Below are 20425 nucleotides of genomic sequence, written 5' to 3' on the forward strand. Positions count from 1 at the left end.
GGTAAACAGCCTCTGCACCCCACCCCAGAGGCCACTGTCAGCACCCGGCGCGGGGTCCCTGTATACCCAGCCCCCACCCTAGAGGTGGCTGCATCTCAGTGCTGGTTCAGCCAGTGCCGATGGAGGATTTGCAAGGCGAATACAAAGGCTCTGCTGTGGCAGACGTTGAAGAAATACAGGAGGCTCTTGGACTGGGATCACTGCCGTGATGGGGCTTCACCTGCCTCCCCGCGGACAGGGCCCCCATGATCACCACCCACCTCCACCCCAGGGTGAGCCCTCGCCCCTCCCCTCTCTTCCCTGGGAAAATCTCTCCCCCTCCTCCTAAGGCGTCGGAAGTGCGGCGAAGGGGTCTGGATAACGCAGGGACCTTCCTGTTCCCAATCCCAGCTGCCCCCTCGGAAAGCGGCGCGCCCGGGAACCCAGCGCCCGGCACCCCGGGGAACCCGCAGCGGGGCGCAGCCAGGGGCGGCCCCGGGGGAGGGAGAGAAGCAGCCGCGGAGGCAGGAAATCGCTGCCCGGAGGAAGCGGCCGCAGGGCCGGGGGGGATCGGAGCCAGATGGGGGCTAGAGACCCCCCCCCAGCCAGCTCCGGGGCAGCAGGGGCGGGTCTGGGGATTAACCCCCCGGAGCTCTGTGGGTAGGAAATAGCCGCTGTTTCCTCCCCCCGCCCCCAGCGGCATCCCCTGCCCTGCCCCCCAGTATGGAGCCGGGGGCAGAGCCGCGGGTCCCGGATCGCCAGCGCGCCCCGGGCAGGGAGCTCCCCAGAGGCGCCCGCACGGGTGAGGAACGCGCGGCTCCGGGAGGGAAGGCGGAGCCCAGGGGGTGGGTTACACTCGCCCCCCGAGCCGGGGGTCCTGCTTCCCGGCCGGGCTTTTCCACTGGGGTCCGAGCCGAGCGGGGAAGCTCAGGGGATTTTCCAGCGCGGTGCAGACACGGGATCTTTGGAAGAGGCCGCAGAGGCGAAGACCCGCAGGGGAGCGATCGCTGTTGCTCTCCGAAGCTGGGCTGGGCGCCCGGACTCCTGGGTTCTATTCCCCAACTCCGCCTCTGGCCTCTGCTGCAGGCCCTGGGGGAGCCGCTTCCCCCTCTGGGCCTCCCTGTCCTCTTTAGATTGTGAGGGCAGGGACTGTTTCTCGGCGGCTGGGTGGGTGGGTGCAGTGCCCGGCACGAGGGGGCCCTGATTTTAGCTGCGGTCTGTGCAGTGCGCGGCGTAATGGGGCCCCAGATCTCAGTCAGGGTCTGTGCAGCGCCGGGCGCAATGGGACCCGGGTCTCAGTCTCATCTCTTGATGAGAGCCGCTGCAGCACCGGGCAGGACAGAGCACATCAGAGCAGGGTCTGGGGGGCTCTGGCTGTGGGATTGGTACAAATGTTGATTTCTTTGTAGCAAAGCCCTTTGCCATCCCCGGCACAGCCCTGCCTGGACTCTCTCTCTCGTCCAGCAGGTGCCGGGACAGAGGAGGAGAACCCCCAGCAGGAAGGGCCTGTGGGAACGGAGTCTCGTGGGAGGTCCCAGAGCCCTGCGTGGGGAGATACCGGCTGGGTGGGACGGCAGCAGGGAGACCCCGCGGGGGAGACACCCGAAGGATCAGAGGACCCCGAGCTCCTTCCCAAAGCCCTCAAGGGGCAGAAATCCACCATCTGCCCTGACTGCGGGAAGAGCTTCGGGAACAGCTCCCACCTGGCCCGCCACCGCCGCACGCACACGGGGGAAAAGCCCTACACCTGCCCCGAGTGTGGCAAGAGCTACCGGCAGGACTCGCACCTGGCCCAGCACCGGCGCTCCCACACTGGCGAGCGCCCCTACAAGTGCACCGAGTGCGGCAAGGCCTTCTCACAGAGCTCCAACCTCATCATCCACCAGCGCACGCACACCGGCGAGCGCCCCTACACCTGCGGGGAGTGCGGGCGCAGCTTCGGGCACAGCTCGGACCTGGCACAGCACCGGCGGGTGCACACGGGGGAAAAGCCCTTCCCCTGCCCGCAGTGCGGCAAGCGTTTCGCCCAGAGCTCCAAGGTGACCCAGCACCAGCGCTTCCACACCGGCGAGCGCCCCTTCGGCTGCCCGGACTGCGGCAAGGCCTTCCGGCTCAGCGCCGACCTGCTGCGGCACCGGCGCACCCACACCGGCGAGAAGCCCTACGGCTGCGCCGAGTGCGGCAAGCGCTTTGTGGAGAGCTCCCACCTCATCCGGCACCAGCGCACCCACATGGGCGAGCGCCCCTACCGCTGCCCGCAGTGCGGCAAGGGCTTCAACCAGAGCTCCAACCTGCTGCAGCACCAGCGCACCCACCGGGGCGAGCGTCCCTACGTCTGCGGCGACTGCGGCAAGGCCTTCGGCGTCAGCTCGGCGCTGCTGCAGCACCGGCGCACCCACACCGGCGAGCGGCCCTACCGCTGCCCCCAGTGCGGCAAGAGCTTCAGCGTCTCCTCCACCTACAACATCCACCGGCGCACCCACACCGGCCTCAAACCCTACGCCTGCGTTGACTGCGGCAAGGCCTTCAGCCGCAGCTCTGCCCTGCTCCAGCACCAGAGCACCCACACCGGGGAGCGGCCCTACCGCTGCAGCCACTGCGGGAAGGGCTTCGGGCAGAAGGCGGCCATGGCCCAGCACCAGAGAACTCACCTGGGCCAGGAGCCCACCGGAGTGATCCCACTGGGGGACTGGGGTGCGGCCCAACTCGGACAGAGCCAGGGGGAGGAGGAGGAGGGTGATGAGGCAGGAAGCAAGGAGAGCGCCGGGCAGGGGTGATTGGGACCAGGGCACCGGGAAGGGAATATGTGCCTGGCGGGGCAATGAAGGGAAAAGTGGAAGCTGCAGTGGACGCTGAGGGGATTGATAATAGGAGGATCACTGTGACGGCTCGAGGCGGCCTGGTTCAAGCTCCAGGGTGGAAGGGGAGGGGAAGGTCTGTATATGTCTGGGGGAACAGAAAGGGCGGTACATGTCTGAGGGGGGACATAAGAACATAAGAATTGCCCTACTGGGTCAGACCAAAGGTCCATCTAGCCCAGTATCCTGTCTACCAACAGTGGCCAATGCCAGGTGCCCCAGGGGGAATGAACAGAACAGATACACATCAAGTGATCCATCCCCCATTCCCAGCTTCTGGCAAACAGAGGCTAGGGACACCATTCCTGCCCATCCTGGCTCATAGGTCCATCAATGGCTATCTTCCATGAATCTATCTAGTTCTTCTTTGAACCCTGTTATGGTCTTGGCCTTCACAACATCCTCTGGCAAGGAGTTCCACAGGTTGACTGCGTTGTGTGAAGAAATACTTCCTTTTGTTTGTTTTAAACCTGCTGCTATTAATTTAATTTGATGACCCCTAGTTCTTGTGTTATGAGAAGTAGTAAACAGCACTTCCTTATCTACTTTCTCTACACCAGTCATAATTGTATAGACCTCAATCATATCTCCCCTTAGCCGTCTCTTTTTCAAGCTGAAAAGTCCCAGTCTTATTAATCTCTCCTCATACGGAAGCCATTCCATACCCCTAATCACTTTTGTTGCCCTTTTCTGAACCTTTTCCAATTCCAATATATCTTTTTTGAGATGGGGTGACCACATCTGCACACAGTATTCAAGATGTGGGCGTACCATGGATTTATATAGAGGCAACATGATATTTTCTGTCCTGTTATCTATCCCTTTCTTAATTATTCCCAGCATGCTGTTCGCTTTTTTGACTGCCGCTGCACATGGAGTGGATGTTTTCAGAGAACTATCCACAATGACTCCAAGATCTCTTTCTTGAGTGGTAACAGCTACTTTAGACCCTCATCATTTTATATGTATAGTTGGGATTATATTTTCCAATGTGCATTCCTATGCATTTATTAAATTTCATCTGCCATTTTGTTGCCCTGTCACCCAGTTTTGAGAGATCCTTTTGTAGCTCTTCCAGTCTGCCTGGGTCTTAACTATCTTTAGTAATTTTTTATCATCTGCAAATTTTGACGCCTCACTGTTTACCCCTTTTTCCAGATCGTTTATGAATATGTTAAATAGGATTGGGCCCAGTACAGACCCCTGTGGGACACCACTATTTACCTCTCTCCATTCTGAAAACTGACCATTTATTCCCACCCTTTGTTTCCTATCTTTTAACCAGTTACCAATCCATGAGAGAACCTTCCCTCTTATCCCGTGGCAGCTTACTTTGAGTAAAAGCCTTTGGTGAGGGACAGTACCTGTCTGGGGGGAACGGGCGGTGGGGGACAGGAAGGACGGTACGTGTCTGGGGGGAACGGGCGGCGGGGGACAGGAAGGGCGGTACATGTCTGGGGGGAACGGGCGGTGGGGGACGGGAAGGGCGGTATGTGTCTGGGGGGAAGGAGCGGCGGGGGACGGGAAGGGCGGTACGTGTCCGGGGGGGATGGGAAGAGCGGTACGTGTCTGGGGGAAGGGGTGGCGGGGGACGGGAAGGACGGTACGTGTATGGGGGGAAGGGGTGGCAGGGGACAGGAAGGACGGTACGTGTCTGAGGGGAATGGGCGGCGGGGGACAGGAAGGATAGTATGTGTCTGGGGGGGAAGGGGCGGCGGGGGACGGGAAGGGCGGTACGTGTCTGGGGGGAACGGGCGGTGGGGGACGGGAAGGACGGTACGTGTCTGGGGGAATGGGCAGCGGGGGACAGGAAGGACGGTACGTGTCTGGGGGGAAGGGGAGACCAGCCAAGGAGGCTTTTTGTATCCAATGCACTTTCCAGACCCTTTCCCTTGTATAACTCTCTAGTTCCTGGCTAGGTGATCAGTGTCACCCTGGGGGGGGCCCTCTTCCCACCTCCCCAATCCCAACGCTTTGCATTCACCCAGCTCTGGCCCTGGAGTCCCCATTGCTGTATACCTAGGGCCCTACCTAAATTCATGGCCATGAAAAACATGGCACGGACCGTGAAATCTGGTCTCCCCCATGAAATCTGGTCTTACGTGAACTTTTACCCTATACTATAAATGTATCCTATACTATAGGGTAACAGAATTCAGAAGTACCAGTGTTTTCTCAAACTGGGGTTCCCTACCCAAAAGGGGGGTGCAAGGCTATTGTAGAGGGGTCACAGTATTGCCACCCTTACTTCTGTGCTGCTGCTGGCTGGGCACCTGGCCCGCAGCCCACTGCTCTCTGGCCACCCAGCTCTGAAGGCAGCGCAGAAGTAAGGGTGGAATACTGTGACCTCCCACAATAGCCTTGTGACCCCCTTTTGGACCGGGACCCCCAGTTTGAGAAACGCTGAGTCTTAAGGGCTTTGCATATTTAGATTTTGCTGTTTTTAAATGCACATTCGTGTTTTGTTACAACACTGTGAAATTTATGATTTAAATATCTGAAACCGGGGACAGAACAAGATTTTAAAAATGCGGTGACCGTGAAATGTACAAAAATGGACCGTGAATTTGGTAGGGCCCTAGTTATAACAGCCCCGTGTGTGTCAAAGAAACAGCCTGGCCTGGGGGTTTCCACAGAGTTTGTAGCCAAGAGATTTGCCTCACTTGGAAATTAGGGTGAATTGCCCCTTTCTGGGATATCCCTTTGTGGGTTAAAGATCAGGCCCTGCACAATGGGAATTTAGTGTGTGCCTGAGAAAGAAAGCCACATGACCCCAGAATGGCTCTTTACTCCCCTCTAGTGTCTGGACTGAGTATTGAGGTCCTTTAGCTCAGGCACCAGGGCTGGGTGCTTATAGGTGCCAGGATTCAATCCTGCCAGAGGACAGAGCAGTTCATAGAATATCAGGGTTGGAAGGGACCTGAGGAGGTCATCTAGTCCAACCTCCTGCTCAAAGCAGGGCTGATCCCACACAGATTTTTGCCTCAGATTCCCTAAATGGCCCTCTTAAGTATTGAACTCACAACCCTGGGTTTAGTAGGCCAAAGCTCAAACCACTGAGCTATCCCTCCCCATTGTTGCCTGGGTGTCAAAGCAACGGCCCTGCTCCCATGAAATTCTACCAATGTTGGGGCGCTCTGGAGTGGATTTACAAAGAGATGTAGGGCTTTGGATGCTCAAAGCACACCTAACCTGCACAAAGTACAGCTAAGGGGAGCAGCTTAGGAATGATCGCTCGTTAGCAGCCTGCTGGTTAGAGCACTTCCGTGGGATGTAGGAGACTTAGGTTTGAATCCCCACTGTCCCTGATCTGCTGCAATGACCTTAATCCGCATCGTCCCAGGGGAGTTCCCTAGCCACTGGGTTATAGGGTATTCTGCTGTGGGAATCCCTCCTGCTGAAGCTTTTCTCTTGGTTTAAATAGTTATGGGAGCAGGGGCTTGAACGGGGTGGGCTCCTACCCATAGGTACTGACTTTTGGTTTTGCCGGTGGGTGCTCCATCCTGGGCTCTGCCCCCTTTTCCAAGGCCCCGCCCCCACTCCGCCTCTTCCCGCCCCATCCCCCTAGACTCCCCTGAACGCCTCCTTGCCAACCCCCTCCCCTAAATGCCTCCCACCTGCCACTCACTCCTTGCTGTCCCCTCCTGCCCTAAGGGCGAGGTGTGTGTGCTGGAGGGGCGCTCTGCCAGGTTTGAGGGGAGGCTGTTTTCAATATATTTATACACTTTCATTCTAGCTGGCTGTCACGGGGTGATCTTTCTTTTTGGGTTTTCATGAGAAAAGGCTCACCTGGTTGAGGCACCTAACTCCAGGAGAGGTTCACAGCTGAGAATCCCAAGCGGAGGGAGATGCCTACCTCTGACCCATCAGCCTGGCACCTAAGTTTCAGGTCCACAGGAGTTCAGCACCTAAATACTTTTGGGCATCTGGCCCCTCACCATTTCCTGCTGGCTAACTTAGGTGGCTTCTGAGAACCTCTTTTTTAGGTGCCTATTTCTCCCCAGCTCAGGGCTGTGGATTCTCCTAAATCCTCTTTGTGATTCTAGTCCTTAGCTCCCTGATGCTGAAGCTATCTGGCAGGGGCATCATTTGGTTCCCTCACTGTGCTGGGCTCTGTTCACCCGCAGGACTGTGTCCATTACAAAAGGAAGAGCAGCTTTCCTTCCCTGGATCAGGAAATCCTTGATCCTCACCCTGCCACTGCAAGATGGATTTATAGATTCCAAGGCCAAAAGGGACCATTGTGATCATCTGAAATCACCGGGGGGAACAGGTCAGAGATCTTCCCCGAAATAATTCCTAGAGCAGATTTTAATTTTTTAAAAATCCAATCTTGGTTTACAAGTTGGCAGGGTAGAGAATCCATCACAACCCTTGATTGGTCCAATGGTTAATTACTCTCACTGTTAAAAACTGACCCCTTATTTCCAGTATGAATTTCTCTAGCTTCAACTTCCGGCCTTTGGAACTTGTTGTACCTTCTTCTGCTAGATGGATGAGCCCACTAACAAATATTTGTTTCCCACTTATAGACTGGGATCAAGTCACCCCGGAACCCTCTCTTTGTTAAGCTAACTAGACCGAGCTCCTGGAGTCTCTCACTAGGAGGCAGGTTTTCAAATCCTTTAATCATTCTCGTAGCTCTTCTTTTAACCCTTTTCAATTTATCAACATCCTTCTGACATTGTGGGCACTGGCTGCCAGCTGTGGTCGCTCCAGAGCCGAATACAGAGCTAAAATCACCTCTCTACTCAGAGGCCCCGGCGTCTGGGAGAGCAAGAGCCCCCTCAAGCAAATAACAGGGAAAGCGAAATTCCACGGCGCGTTGGAAGCATCAGCAGACAGCGTAGCACACTCACAGAATACAGATACAGCGGTAAGGGCGTGAGTAGGATTGCGCTAGATAAATAGATGAGCATTCTAGTCCGCTCCAGGAACGGAGAGTTCACTAGTGTAGGGGCTGGGCCCAGCTTCATAGGAAACAGTCACTATTCAAGCCATTTCCCCAGTCACCTGTTTAACTTGATCTGGCTCCACAAATGCTTTATCACATGCCCCGTCTGGCTCCCCAGCAGCCCCGTCCCAGGCCCTCGGTGAGCACGGCGCTAATCCGGGGACGTGCTGCTCACGGGACTGCAGATGCTGTTCACATCTCACTGGGATTTTTGTCCCCTCTTCGTGGATGGGGTGGCTGCTGAGGAGAGGCGCTGGCCGGGAGGCCTGGAGAAATGACGTCCTTCCCTGAGCGCAGGGGGAGCTCCCCAACACACGCTGCCCCCGTGCCTTGCCTTAGCCCGGGGGAGAGTGGAGCTTGGTATCAGACCCACAGTCTCTGTGCTGTGGCTGCCGGCGAGGAGGGCTCAGGTCCTGGGGACACCTGTTCCACCAGGAGAGGATGGAGTCACACACACACACCGCACCACGAGGACAGGGATAGACATGAGTCTGCAAAAGCACAGCTACTGCGATGCTCCTTTGGGCCAGTGGGGGGCGCTGGCGAGTGCAGGGCCCTGGCTGAGCGTGAGCCAGTCCTAGGGGCAGGTGGGGATGGAGGGAAGAGAAGAAGGAGGTCTCGAATCCATGGTCCGGGGGAGGGAAGGTCTGGTCATTCACTGGGAGCATCTGTGGTGAGTGCCTCCTTACAGTCTTCACCTGCCTTTTCCTCCATGCTGGCCTCTGCAGGTGCCGCCCCATTCCCAGCCGCTGGCTCATGGTCCATCATGTCCTTGTAATTACGCTTGAAGAAACCACACTACCGGGAAAAGGAAAAACCACCACTGATTGACTAGGGGACTAGAGAAACTCTCTCCAACCCATGTTCGGGTCCAATTGGAGCTAGAGGGGAAAGGCCCTGTGCCTCATTCTCTGCCCCCCTGAGCTAGCCATCTCCCGTGCCCTGGGGTCGGATTGGAGCCAGTGCCCCCGAGAGGGGAAAGGCCCCATGTCCCATTCGCTCCTCTCTGTGACAGCCAGGCCCCCGCTGTGGTTTCAACTGGAGATGGGGTTCTTTTTCAATTCCTCCCCTTCGCTGTTGGAGAGTGTTGCCTCCACCCCAGAGGTGGACGCATCTCAGGATGAGCTCTAAGGAGGTGACGCAGTCCCTCCAATGTCTGCATGGGGCTCTGGGATCCCATGGGGAAATGTTGCTGGAGAAAGATTAAGCAATTGTATTGGCAGGGAAAGTCAGCACCCGGACCACTTTTGAGTGACCCAGGGTCCTCTCGCCCAGCCAGTCCCTGCCCATCTCACCTTGTACAGGACGACACTGATCAGGATCAGTAGAAACAGCCCCCCTACCCCGCTGCCTACGTATACGGGGAGGTAATTCATCACGTGCACCAGCTCCACCTCCGTGGTGATCTGCAGGGGCAGACACAGGGTGTAACGGGAAATGCAGATGGGGCTGTAAGGGGGAAACCCCACCAGCAGCTTGCCGGGAGAAATGGGGGAGGGGGGAGGGAGGGTTCACAGCCAAGATCATTACCTGGGATTGCGTGAATTCGTTGCTGTACTGGCTGACATATTTGCTGGTGTTGAAGGTGAACCACAGGGCAGTGCAGAACCGGAACCGGGAGGAGGTCTGGAGGGAGAGCAGGACACCAGGCCTCAGACACCCTGGCTCCCCACTCATTAGCTCACAGGGGGGAGAGGGGGCATCAGGCGGCACATGGGAGGGCAGAGCATGAGATGGGTCGATCCCGCCTCCATAGGACAGCCTCACTGGCGCTCTCTGCCACCTCTGGGGGGCATGGAGCCATCACATCTCGCCATGATGCTAACCCTGGGACGCGCCGGAGGCCACGCTACAGACAGGTCGAGAGGAGGTTTGACCTGTCAGATCAAGAAGCTGTGGGTTCAATCTCTACAGCAGCTCCCAACGGAGAGCCCCCTTACCCAGGGGGGCCCAGCAGAGACCTTAGGCCAGGGTGAGGGGCTCAGTCTCTGTGCTGAGGAGGTTGGGTAGGGTCTTGGATTCCCTCCCCCGCCCCGAGCCAGCCAGTCTCCCCACCTGGGACTGGAGCAGACCTGGCGCCCCCTAGAGGAGAAAGGCCCCATGTCCCATTCTCTGCCCCCGTGAGCCAACCTGTCCCCCTGCCCTGGGCCTGGCTCAGTGATGGCGCCCCCTAGAGGAGAAAGGCCGTGTATCTTCGCACAGAACCCTGACCTCAATTTTGTCGGTAACCGACAATGTCCCGGTGATGGTGATGGTGGAGTGGGCGTCTATCCGGCCCAGGTTGCACTCGCAGATTTTCCAGTCTCTGGGTGAGCAGTGCTAGGAAGAAACACACCAGCACAAGGTGGGGAGGGGGTTCTCCGGAGAGCCAACGCGCGGGAACAGGGGCACAAAGGCACCCGAGAGGTTTCTGAGGCCAGTGAGGGGTGGGGACCTGGCTCAGGGAGAGGAACGGGGCTGTTGGCTCCAATGGGCCTGGCAGTCGGGGACCTGGGCTGGTTTCACACACAACGTAGAGCAGGCTGGGTTAGTGCTGGGATGGGAAAAGCACGAAAACCCAAGAAGCGGGTTGGAGGGTCAACAGGAGGCATTCGCCCCTTTCAGTCAACGCTGGCCCCGATGCCACAGCATGGCGTTAGGGGCGCTGTGCTGCAGGGAGCGGGGTGGGGGGCTCAGTAGAGAGTGCTGCCCCCTCACAATCAGAGCTGACCCCAGTGTGGTGCTGTCTGAAGGTCTTTCAAACTCAGCATCAGTGTGAGATCCTGGGCATGAACGATTCCCTGACACTTTTCCCCAAGGCTGAGGCTGGGAACCTTTGGTGTCCTGGCCACATTACATTCTGCAGGCTGCATCGCGCCCTTCCCCAGGGGGGCTGCAGCTCAGTGTCAGGGGAGGGATCTCTGTATAAACAGCCCCCATGTCCTGCCCCAGAGGTGGCTGCATCTCCGCACCGGGCGAGGGATCCCTGTAAAGGTCTTTGGGCTGAGACGTGTCTGACACATCACTCAGAACGGAGACGCCTACCTTGAGAGTATGGGAGGGGACGCCGATGGCATCTGCCTCGTTTGTTTTCCTGGACGTGGCAACAGGACGGCAGGTCACCTTGGGGTCCTGGGGGAGCAAGGGAAACCCAGGAGATTCCACCGCATGTGACTGTGCACTTGTAGAACGGCTGATTGTCAGACCCTGTATCCTAGCCCGCTGCTACAGGACGCTGTGCTGTGAGGGGTCCTGGCCATGGCCTCTGTCCTGGTGCTACGGGTGCTGTGCCATGGGGGGCCCCGTCTGTGTCTCGCCTCCCGCCCTGGCACTGGGGTGCTGTGGGGGCCCCCCAGCTCTGTCCCGTCTCCTGCGCTGGCACTGGGGTGCTATGCCATGGGGAGCCCTGGCTGTGTCCTGCCTCCCGCCCTGGCACTGGGGTGCTGTGCCGGGGGGGCCCTGGCTGTGTCCTGCGTCCCGCGCTGGCACTGGGGTGCTGTGCCGGGGGGCCCCTGGCTGTGTCCCGCCTCCCGCGCTGGCACTGGGGTGCTGTGCCAGGGGGCCCCGTCTGTGTCCCGCCTCCCACCCTGGCACTGGGGTGCTGTGCTGGGGGGCCCCTGGCTGTGTCCCGCCTCCCACCCTGGCACTGGGGTGCTGTGCCAGGGGGCCCCCGGCTGTGTCCTGCCTCCCGCGCTGGCACTGGGGTGCTGTGGGGGGGGGCCCAGCTGTGTCCCGCGTCCCGCGCTGGCACTGGGGTGCTGTGCCATGGGGAGCCCCGGCTGTGTCCCGTATCCTGCGCTGGCACTGGGGTGCTGTGGAGGGCCCCTGGCTGTGTCCCGTATCCTGCGCTGGCACTGGGGTGCTGTGGGGGGCCCCGGCTGTGTCCCGCTTCCTGCGCTGGCACTGGGGTGCTGTGGGGGGCCCCGGCTGTGTCCCGTCTCCCGCGCTGGCACTGGGGTGCTGTGGGGGGCCCCGGCTGTGTCCCGTCTCCCGCGCTGGCACTGGGGTGCTGTGCGACATCCCCTGTGCCTGGTCTCCGCTCCCTCACACTATACTCACTGTCTTCACTTCCTGCCAGTCCCAGGCTAGCCCAGGCAGGAACTCCTGCGGCACCATCACAAATGCCGTCACCTCTGGCTGTTGGAAACTCCCGGGCAGCAGGTTCTCCACCTGCCAAAGAGAAGTGCCAAGAGTAATGGGGACGAGGCTGCGGAGCAGGCCCTTATGGCCGGGCCATGACCCGGGCCACAGGGGACGTGGGGCATTGGGGGGGGTGGGGGAGTTAAGTCTGGCATGGGGGGCGGTAACGTGGGAGGCCAGGGAGTGGGACATGGGAGGTGAGCAATGCAGGAGGAGGGGAAGAGAGCTGTGGAGAGAGGGCTGTGGCAGTCTGGGGGCAGTGGTACAGGGCTGGAGGGGAGGGTGCCCCCTATCAGATCCTGGCCTTTCCCCCTGGCCAGCATGGCACCTCTCCCCCCACACCTTGCCCAGCCTCGCCCAGCCCCTCACCTGGTACATGTGCTGCACGGACTTGATCTCTGAGTTCGGGGAGCTGGAGCTGAAGCTGATGTACTGGGTGGACCCATCCATTCTGTGATGGGGAGGGACATTGGTGAGAAGAGAGAGCAGGGCTGGCCCCGACCCACAGGTCAGGGGCGCAGAGAGGGGAAGAGGGAGCTTAAGGCATGAGGATCCAGGACTCCTGGGTTCTAGCCCCAGCGCTGGCAGGGGAGAGGGGGGATGGTGTCTTACCCCTTGGTGATGATGTTTATGGGGTATAGGACTGGGATCCTATGAGAGTGTCTGTTATCCGCAAGGGTCCCGTTCATGTCATTGTCACTGGGAGGGAGAGGCAGACGGACAAGAAGGAAACATGTTACAGCCCCCTGCAGCCACCCCCAGTCCCGAATGAGTGCTGGGCTCCCTGCCCCATATGCCAGCGACATCCTCTTGGCAGGCACCGATATTTATAGCACCTTAAACCACAGACATCCCAAAGTGCTTTACAGGTTCCACCCCTTGCTCAGCTCTGAGATGCGGCCACCTCTGGGGTGAGGCATGGGGGCTGTTTATACAGGGATCCCTCGCCCGGGGCTGACACAGCCCAGCTTGCTTCGGGCGGTACAGCTGAGGAACAACGATGCTCCCCATGACACAGGACATGCCCCCCCCCCAACCTCTCAGTGTCCAAGCAAGGGGGGCTGTGGCCCGTGCAGCTGGGGGGGCTGTGGGCCATGCACCCAGGATCCACAGGGATGGCCCCAGAGGCAGCTTGGTCCGGTTATTGAGAGGCTAGTCCAGAGCTCCGCTCCCACCTGCTGGCCATGACGTCCAGCTCCAAATAGTCCCCCCAGGAACTGTTGGTGAGAATGTCAAACAGCAGCTGGATCAGAACCTGCCCAGGGCAAGAGAGAATAGAGTCAGCACTGACTGCGAGGGGAGAGCGCCCCCTGCTGACCACTGCCCCTTCCCCCGCTCCCTGCAGCCCAGCGCCCCCTGCTGACCACTGCCCCTTCCCCCGCTCCCTGCAGCCCAGTGCCCCCTGCTGACCACCGTCCCTTCCCCCGCTCCCTGCAGCACAGCGCCCCCTGCTGAGCCCCCGGCCCTTCCCCCGCTCCCTGCAGCCCAGCGCCCCCTGCTGAGCCCCCCGCCCGCTCCCTGCAGCCCAGTGCCCCCTGCTAAGCCCCCACTCGCTCCCTACAGCACAGCGCCCCCTGCTGACACCCCCGCCCGCTCCCTGCAACACAGCCCCCCTACTGAGCACTGCCCCTTCCCCGATCCCTGCAGCCCAGTGCCCCCTGCTGACCACCGCCCCTTCCCCCGCTCCCTGCAGCACAGCGCCCCCTGCTGAGCCCCCGGCCCTTCCCCCGCTCCCTGCAGCACAGCGCCCCCTGCTGAGCCCCCGCCCCTTCCCCCGCTCCCTGCAGCCAAGCGCCCCCTGCTGAGCCCCCTGCCCGCTCCCTGCAGCCCAGTGCCCCCCGCTGAGCCCCCCGCCTGCTCCCTGCAGCCCAGTGCCCCCTGCTGAGCCCCCACTCGCTCCCTACAGCACAGCGCCCCCTGCTGACACCCCCGCCCGCTCCCTGCAACACAGCCCCCCTACTGAGCACTGCCCCTTCCCCGATCCCTGCAGCCCAGCGCCCCCTGCTGAGCCCCCGCCCCTTCCCCCACTCCCTGCAGCCCAGCGCCCCCTACTGAGCACTGCCCCTTCCCCGATCCCTGCAGCCCAGCGCCCCCTGCTGAGCCCCCGCCCCTTCCCCCGCTCCCTGCAGCCCAGCGCCCCCTGCTGACCACCGCCCCTTCCCCCGCTCCCTGCAGCACAGCGCCCCCTGCTGAGCCCCCGCCCCTTCCCCCGCTCTCTGCAGCACAGCGCCCCCTGCTGACCACCGCCCCTTCCCCCGCTCCCTGCAGCACAGCACCCCCGCTGAGCCCCCCGCCCGCTCCCTGCAGCCCGGCACCCCCCGCTGAGCCCCCCGCCCGCTCCCTGCAGCCCAGCGCCTGGGGCTGAGCCCCCCGCCTGCTCCCTGCAGCACAGCACCCCCTGCTGACCACCGCCCCTTTCCCCGCTCTCTGCAGCACAGCGCCCCCTGCTGACCACCGCCCCTTCCCCCGCTCCCTGCAGCACAGTGCCCCCTGCTGAGCCCCCCGCCCGCTCCCTGCAACCCAGCGCCCCCCGCTGAGCCCCCCGCCTGCTCCCTGCAACACAGCGCCCCTACTGAGCACTGCCCCTTCCCCGATCCCTGAAGCACAGCGCCCCCTACAAAGCGCCACCTTCTTCCCTGCTCCCCACAGCACTGTGCCCCCTACTGAGCGCCACCCCAACCCCCACCCCCTGCAGCCCAGCGCCCCCTACTGACCACCGCCCCTTCCCCCGCTCCCCGCAGCACAGCGCCCCCTGCTGACCACCGCCCCTTCCCCCGCTCCCTACAGCACAGCGCCCCCTGCCTAGCCCCCCGCCCGCTCCCTGCAGCACTGTGCCCCCTGCTGAGCGCTGCCCCTTCCCCGATCCCTGAAGCATAGTGCCCCCTACAGAGCGCCACCTTCTTCCCTGCTCCCCCCAGCACTGTGCCCCTTACTGAGCGCCACCCCAACCCCCGATCTCTGCAGCACAGTGCCCCCCCCGCTGCACAGCACCCCTGCAGCACAGTGCCCCCTGCTGAGCCCCCCCCACTCCCTGCTGCACAGTGCCCCCTAGTACCCTTGTGGGCCATGAGGGGCGGCACTGACTCACCCGGCTGTTCCCCCAGTAGATCGGGTGGCTGACGTTACAGGAGAGGTTCCTGGAGTTAGTGTCTGGAGTCTCCAGGCCATTGCAACTCACCCTGGCCTGGACACTGGACTGTGGGGGGGAAACACCAATGAGAAGTAAGTGGGGGGGACCCCAATCCTGCCCAGCAGTGCTTGCGAGACCAGTCAGGAAACAAGACCCCCTGAGACAGCCAGTCCCCGAACACCCTGGGGCCTGGGTGGAGCTGGTACCCCTAGATGTGAAAGGCACCATGGCTCATTCCCCGCCCACTTGAGCCAGCCAGTCCCCTGCCTTGGACCCAATCAGCGATGGTGCCCCTTAGAGGGGAAAGGCCCCATGGCCTGCTCCCCTTCCCCGTGAGGCAACCAGGCCTCCCTGAGATTGGTCCAGATTAAAGCTGTCCCAAGTGTCACCCACACAGAGGTGTCTGCCTGAGTCTGCCGAGAGCCTGAGCCCCCCCTACCTCCAGCACTGAGGCCTTGCGGAAGGACAGTCCTGGCAGTTGGGGCAGGTGGACAGCTGTGTGGTAAGCATCTTCCCCGCCATTGGCGAGCTCCAGCACCACCGCCAGCCTGGTGGAGGGCGACACCAACAGCTGCTGCGACCTGCGCGACGAGGGCGGGGGTGAGAGACCCAGTTAGCAGCAACTCCCCGCACTGGGCACCAAGTAATGTGAGGGGCAGAGGATTGTGAAGGACCCAGGTGTCCGGGCAATGGGTGGTACGTGGGAGCAGACCCCCCACTCCCTCTTCTTCCCCAAATCCATGAGCAGGATGAGAGGGGAGCAGGGCAGGTGGCAGTGGGGGAGGAGCCACTGGGAGATGGAAGGAGCAGCTGCTGGGGTGGGTGGGGACAGCTGGGGAGGAGGAGGACGTGGTCAGTGGGAGCTCAACTGAGGGCAGCTCTCAGTCTCTCCATGGTGATTAAAGGGTTAACAGAGCCATGGGGTGATGGGGGAAGTATTAGGGGAAAGCTCTGATACTGGGGCATTGGGGTCGTCAATGACTGCAGGGGGAGTGTGCACCCTGCTGAGCCCCCCGCCCACCTCCCGGAGCATGGCACCCCCGCCGAGCCCCCTGCTCATCCCCTGCAGCGCCCCCCGCCCGCTCCCCGTAGCCCGGCGCCCCCCGCCGAGCCCCCCGCCTACCCCCTGCAGCACGGCGTCCCCGCCGAGTCCCCCGCCCGCTCCCCGCAGCACAGCGCCCCCCGCCGAGCCCCCCGCCCGCCCCCCGCATCACGGTGCCCCCTGCCTTACGTATTCTGGTGGAAGCGGATTTGCAGGTCGGCGTTGCACACCCCATCCTCCCCACAGTTCTTCTCAAAGGGGATCTGCAACAGAGACCAGAGCCCGATAGTTAACACCTGATCAGCTGGCCTGGGCTGGCTTCCTCCCAGATCAGCTCCGGTGCCCAGCCAGCCCCACAGAGCCGAGCGATGCCAGGCTGGGCTCCCCTCACCTCTGTCGCTGACGATTTGTACAAGGGATTCAGCACCGGACGTGGGGTCCTGCTGGGGCCATCGTCCTCTTGGAGGGCAAAGCGCAGCGAGACCTTGATTTCAGTGACGTAATCCTCGAGGCAGTTCTGAAGGGAGAGTGAGCGCTCTGTAAACGCTCCACCCCAGAGGCTGCAGCAGCCCAGTGCCGGGCAAGGGATCCCTGTAGCACCAGTCCCTGCCCCCCACCCTAGAGGTGGCCACATTGCGGCACTGGGCAAGGGATCCTTGTATAGACAGCCACCGTGACGGGCCACGGCGTGGGACCTTACTGATATCTGGATCATCTCTGCTATGCAGAGCTCCTGCTCCGAGATCTCCATGGTCCCAGACGTGTTCCTCTGCCCGTTCCCGAACACTCCTCGGCTCCTCATGCGATTGGCGTCAATCTCCAGCCAGTAGGTGAGGTTGGCAGAGAGAGGCTCTGGCAGGAGAGAAGGGGGGGAATGCATAAAGGTTGGAGTATGGGCGAGTGAGGGAGAGCTGGGAGCCAGGACTCCTGGGCTCCAGCTCTCGCTCCGGGACAGGAGTGAGACCTAATGGGTTAGAGGAAGTGGTTCAGCCCACGTCTCTGACCTTGGTAGCGCGTGGTGGCTCGGCTGGCACTGAAGCAGACGGTGAGGTTACTCTGAACATCCTGCCGGGATGAAACACTCCCTGAACACTCCACCTGCTTTACCGGGATTTCCTCTGGCGAGAACGACATCCTGGGGACCACCGTCAAGACGGGCCGGGGGCTGGGGAAACAACGGACAGTCTCAACCAGCACCCCCCTAGAAGAGAAAGGTCTGGTGGCCCATTCCCCACCCCCTGATCCAGCCAATCCCCCTGCCCTCAGGCCAGACGGGATCCAGCAGCTCCTAGAGGGGAAAGGCCCCATATCCCACTCTCTAGGAAGAGAACCCAGGAGTCCGGTAAACAGCTTCACCTCAGCATGATCACCTCTCCTAGAGCTCCAACGCTGAGGTCTGGTAGCCCGTCCCCATTGAGGTCCATCTGTCCATGAATGGATTGGCCAAAGTATTTCACACCAGGAGAGACTGTTGCGCCCTCAATTCTCTGTGGAACATGGAGCGGGGGGAAATCATGACAGTATGAGAATGTGAATTCTGGATTCCTTCAGTACGGGGCCCCCGTAGTGCCAGGAGATGTTACATGGCCAGGACTCCTCATGACACAGTGCCCCCTAGTGCCAGGCTGGGAGATGGGACATGGCTGGGACCCCTCCCCTCCATGGCACAGCGCCCCCTAGTGCCAGGCTGGGAGACGGACATGGCTGGGACCCCTCCCCTCCATGGCACAGCACCCCCTAGTGCCAGGCTGGGAGACGGGACATGACTGGGACCTAGGGTGACCAGATAGCAAATGTGAAAAATCGGGACAGAGGATGGTGGATAATAGGAGCCTATACAAGAAAAAGATTCCTACTGGGACCCCTCCCCCCCATGGCACAGTGCCCCCTAGTGCCAGGCTGGGAGACGGCACATGACTGGGACACTCCGCCCCCCCATGGCACAGCACCCCCTAACTCCCGACTGCAAGACATGGCACGGCTGGCTCCCCCCCAGCACAGCACCCCCTAGTGCCAGGCTGGTAGATGGGATATGGCTGGGACCCCCACGACACAGCGCCCCGTAGTGCCACGGTGGGAGACAGGGCATGGCCAGGACTGCTCTGTCACAGCTGGGACATGGGGCACAGTGCCCCCTATTGTCTCTCCTGACCTGGCTGTAGTGTGTGTTGAGCTCCCTCTGGTGGCCGTTGTATATATAGACAGCGCCGCGCTCCGCGCTCTCCAGCGGTGCCCCCACGGCGACATCAGCCCAGCCGTCCCCGTTCAGGTCAGCCAGGGCAGTGATGGCTGCACCGAAGCGGCCCAGCGGGTTCCCCAGGGCTCCCTGGAGCACCGCAGTGTTGGTGAGCCTGGCCTGGGGAGTGAGCACAGAAAGGTTAGATACAGAGTCAGTGTCCCCTGCAGGGACCCCAGCACTGCCCTGGGAACCCCCTAGGGAAACCTCCCTGCTGGGGAGACCCTCCCACATCCTCTGCGCTCCTAACCCCAGGGTCCCCACAGCACTGTCTATGCCCCTTACTCACCTGGTCCCAGCGATAGATGTGGACCCTGCCCCCACTCCTCTCCTCATAGTACAGGGGGGCCCCCACTAGGAGCACGTCCGTGTCCCCATCCCCGTCCACATCCACTGAGCACAGAACTGACCCGAAATAGGAGCCAATCTGCAAACCAAAGCGGGGTGGGGGTCAGAGAGGTCGGGAGCAACCACAGTGCCCCCTAGTGAGCCTCGCACTGCACCCAGCAGCACAGCGCCCCCCGCCGAGCCCCCCCCGCCCCCCGCCCCCCCGCAGCCCGGCGCCCCCTGCCGAGCCCCCCGCCCGCTCCCCGCAGCCCGGCGCCCCCTGCTGAGCCCCCCGCCCCCCGCCCCCCGCAGCCCGGCGCCCCCTGCCGAGCCCCCCGCCCGCTCCCCGCAGCCCGGCGCCCCCTGCAGCACGACAGTCCTGTTCTCACTTGCTCGCCCATGAGGCGCTGAGTATCTGTCCAGTTGGAGCTGTCGGGGTCTATTTCAAACACGACGACCATCCCAACGTGCTGATAGCGGGGGGCTCCCGCGGCATAGAGCGTTCTGTTCTGGTGCTGCATGGACTTCACCGCGTAGCCTGGGGGGCAGGAAACATCTCAGGAGGGGAGGGGGATGGGCAGGCCTCTCTAGACCTGCCCATGGAGGTGGAGCGAGGTGGCAGGGTGTGCCCCGATCAGCCCGCCAAAGCTTCAGTAGCCGGAGCACCACACAGGCCCTCACCTCAGAGCTGTCCGCACAACCCAGTGATTCCCCTCTGTGAGAACGGGTGAGGGATCCCTGTATAAATGGCCCCCATGCCCCACCCCAGAGGCAGCCGCATTTCAGTACCGGGCAAGGGATCCTTGCAGAAATGCCCCCCCCCCGCCCCACCCCACAGATGGGGGATGCTGGGGCAGGCTGGGAGGCTCTAGGGGCTGGGGGTAACATACCCAGGTAGGCGTCCTTTATCTGCTCACTGGCTGAGGGGCTCCCAATGAAGGTCTCCGGCGCCTGGCTGCCCCGCAGCTCAATCAGGCCCCCTGCCCAATCATCTGCCCCCACGGCCCCCAGCACCACCCGTTCCTGCAGGGGGAGAGAGACACACCATGGGGCAAAGGGGAGGGCAGAGGGAATGGGGAGCCCCTCAACTCCCATGCCTGGGTCCCTCCCTGACCCCCCCCCAAACTCTTATAGCCCAGCCCCCCCATAGTCCAAGTCCCTCCCCCGCCGAATCCCTATAGTCCTGTCCCATCCATGACCCCTCTGAACCCCCATGGCCCAGCCTCCCAACCCTCCCAAATCCCCATAGCCCAGGCCCCTCCCCTCCCCCTCATAGCCCAGGCCCCTCCCCAACTCCCCCAAGCTCCCAAAAGTCACCTCCCCACCTCTGAACCCCACAGGCCTGGCCCCTCTCCCAGCCTCCCTAACCTCAATGGCTCAGACCCCTCCCCCACCCCAGGCCCCCTCCTTGGGGCTCACTTTGGACAGGTCCGCACTGAATCCGCTGGAGGAGAGCTCCAGGTGGAAGGAGCTGCGGCTGCTGGTACCTGCAAGACAGAGGGGGTGGGAGCTCGGAGCAGTGACCCCTGTATGAAGAGCCCCCACGCCTCACCCCAGAGGCAGCTGCAGCTTGGTGACAGCTGACAGAATGGCTGGTTAGAGCGGAGGGGCTGGGAGTCTGGACTCCTGGGTCCTATCCTGGGCTCTGGGAAGGGAATAGGGGGGGTCTAGTGGGTTAGAGAAGTGGGGGGGTGGGGGGATTCAGGACTCCTGGGTTCTGATTATGTAGCTCAGCTTTTCCTCCATAGAGTAATTGCTGAGTTCTGTGTCCAGTGTGTGC

General features: G+C 61.6%; 2 protein-coding genes across 2 annotated transcripts in view; one reads left to right on the plus strand and one right to left on the minus strand.

Annotated features, from left to right (window-relative positions):
* Positions 1 to 3880, plus strand: part of LOC128836860 (zinc finger protein 585A-like) — a 133681-nt gene extending 129801 nt beyond the window's left edge. Inside the window, exon 7 of the mRNA XM_054027536.1 lies at positions 1653 to 3880. Within this exon, the coding sequence (XP_053883511.1) occupies positions 1653 to 2756 (1104 nt within the window). The 3' untranslated portion in view covers positions 2757 to 3880. The remainder of the gene's footprint in view (positions 1 to 1652) is intronic.
* A 3575-nt stretch (positions 3881 to 7455) lies between these two features.
* The window catches only part of LOC128836844 (integrin alpha-L-like), a 37496-nt gene continuing 24526 nt past the window's right edge, over positions 7456 to 20425 (minus strand). The window contains exons 10-30 of the mRNA XM_054027509.1: positions 20065 to 20132; positions 19536 to 19668; positions 19035 to 19183; positions 18608 to 18745; positions 18235 to 18438; positions 17439 to 17569; positions 17087 to 17247; positions 16783 to 16934; positions 16474 to 16599; positions 16272 to 16345; positions 15480 to 15621; positions 14999 to 15106; positions 13086 to 13165; positions 12523 to 12609; positions 12280 to 12361; positions 11830 to 11940; positions 10816 to 10902; positions 10003 to 10110; positions 9322 to 9417; positions 9087 to 9197; positions 7456 to 8589 (exon numbers count right to left, since the gene is read on the minus strand). Coding sequence (XP_053883484.1) covers positions 8443 to 8589; positions 9087 to 9197; positions 9322 to 9417; positions 10003 to 10110; positions 10816 to 10902; positions 11830 to 11940; positions 12280 to 12361; positions 12523 to 12609; positions 13086 to 13165; positions 14999 to 15106; positions 15480 to 15621; positions 16272 to 16345; positions 16474 to 16599; positions 16783 to 16934; positions 17087 to 17247; positions 17439 to 17569; positions 18235 to 18438; positions 18608 to 18745; positions 19035 to 19183; positions 19536 to 19668; positions 20065 to 20132 — 2495 coding nt within the window. The 3' untranslated portion in view covers positions 7456 to 8442. The remainder of the gene's footprint in view (positions 8590 to 9086; positions 9198 to 9321; positions 9418 to 10002; positions 10111 to 10815; positions 10903 to 11829; positions 11941 to 12279; positions 12362 to 12522; positions 12610 to 13085; positions 13166 to 14998; positions 15107 to 15479; positions 15622 to 16271; positions 16346 to 16473; positions 16600 to 16782; positions 16935 to 17086; positions 17248 to 17438; positions 17570 to 18234; positions 18439 to 18607; positions 18746 to 19034; positions 19184 to 19535; positions 19669 to 20064; positions 20133 to 20425) is intronic.

This window comes from Malaclemys terrapin, chromosome 4 (genome assembly GCF_027887155.1).
Source record: "Malaclemys terrapin pileata isolate rMalTer1 chromosome 4, rMalTer1.hap1, whole genome shotgun sequence".
Taxonomy (NCBI): Eukaryota; Metazoa; Chordata; order Testudines; family Emydidae; genus Malaclemys; species Malaclemys terrapin.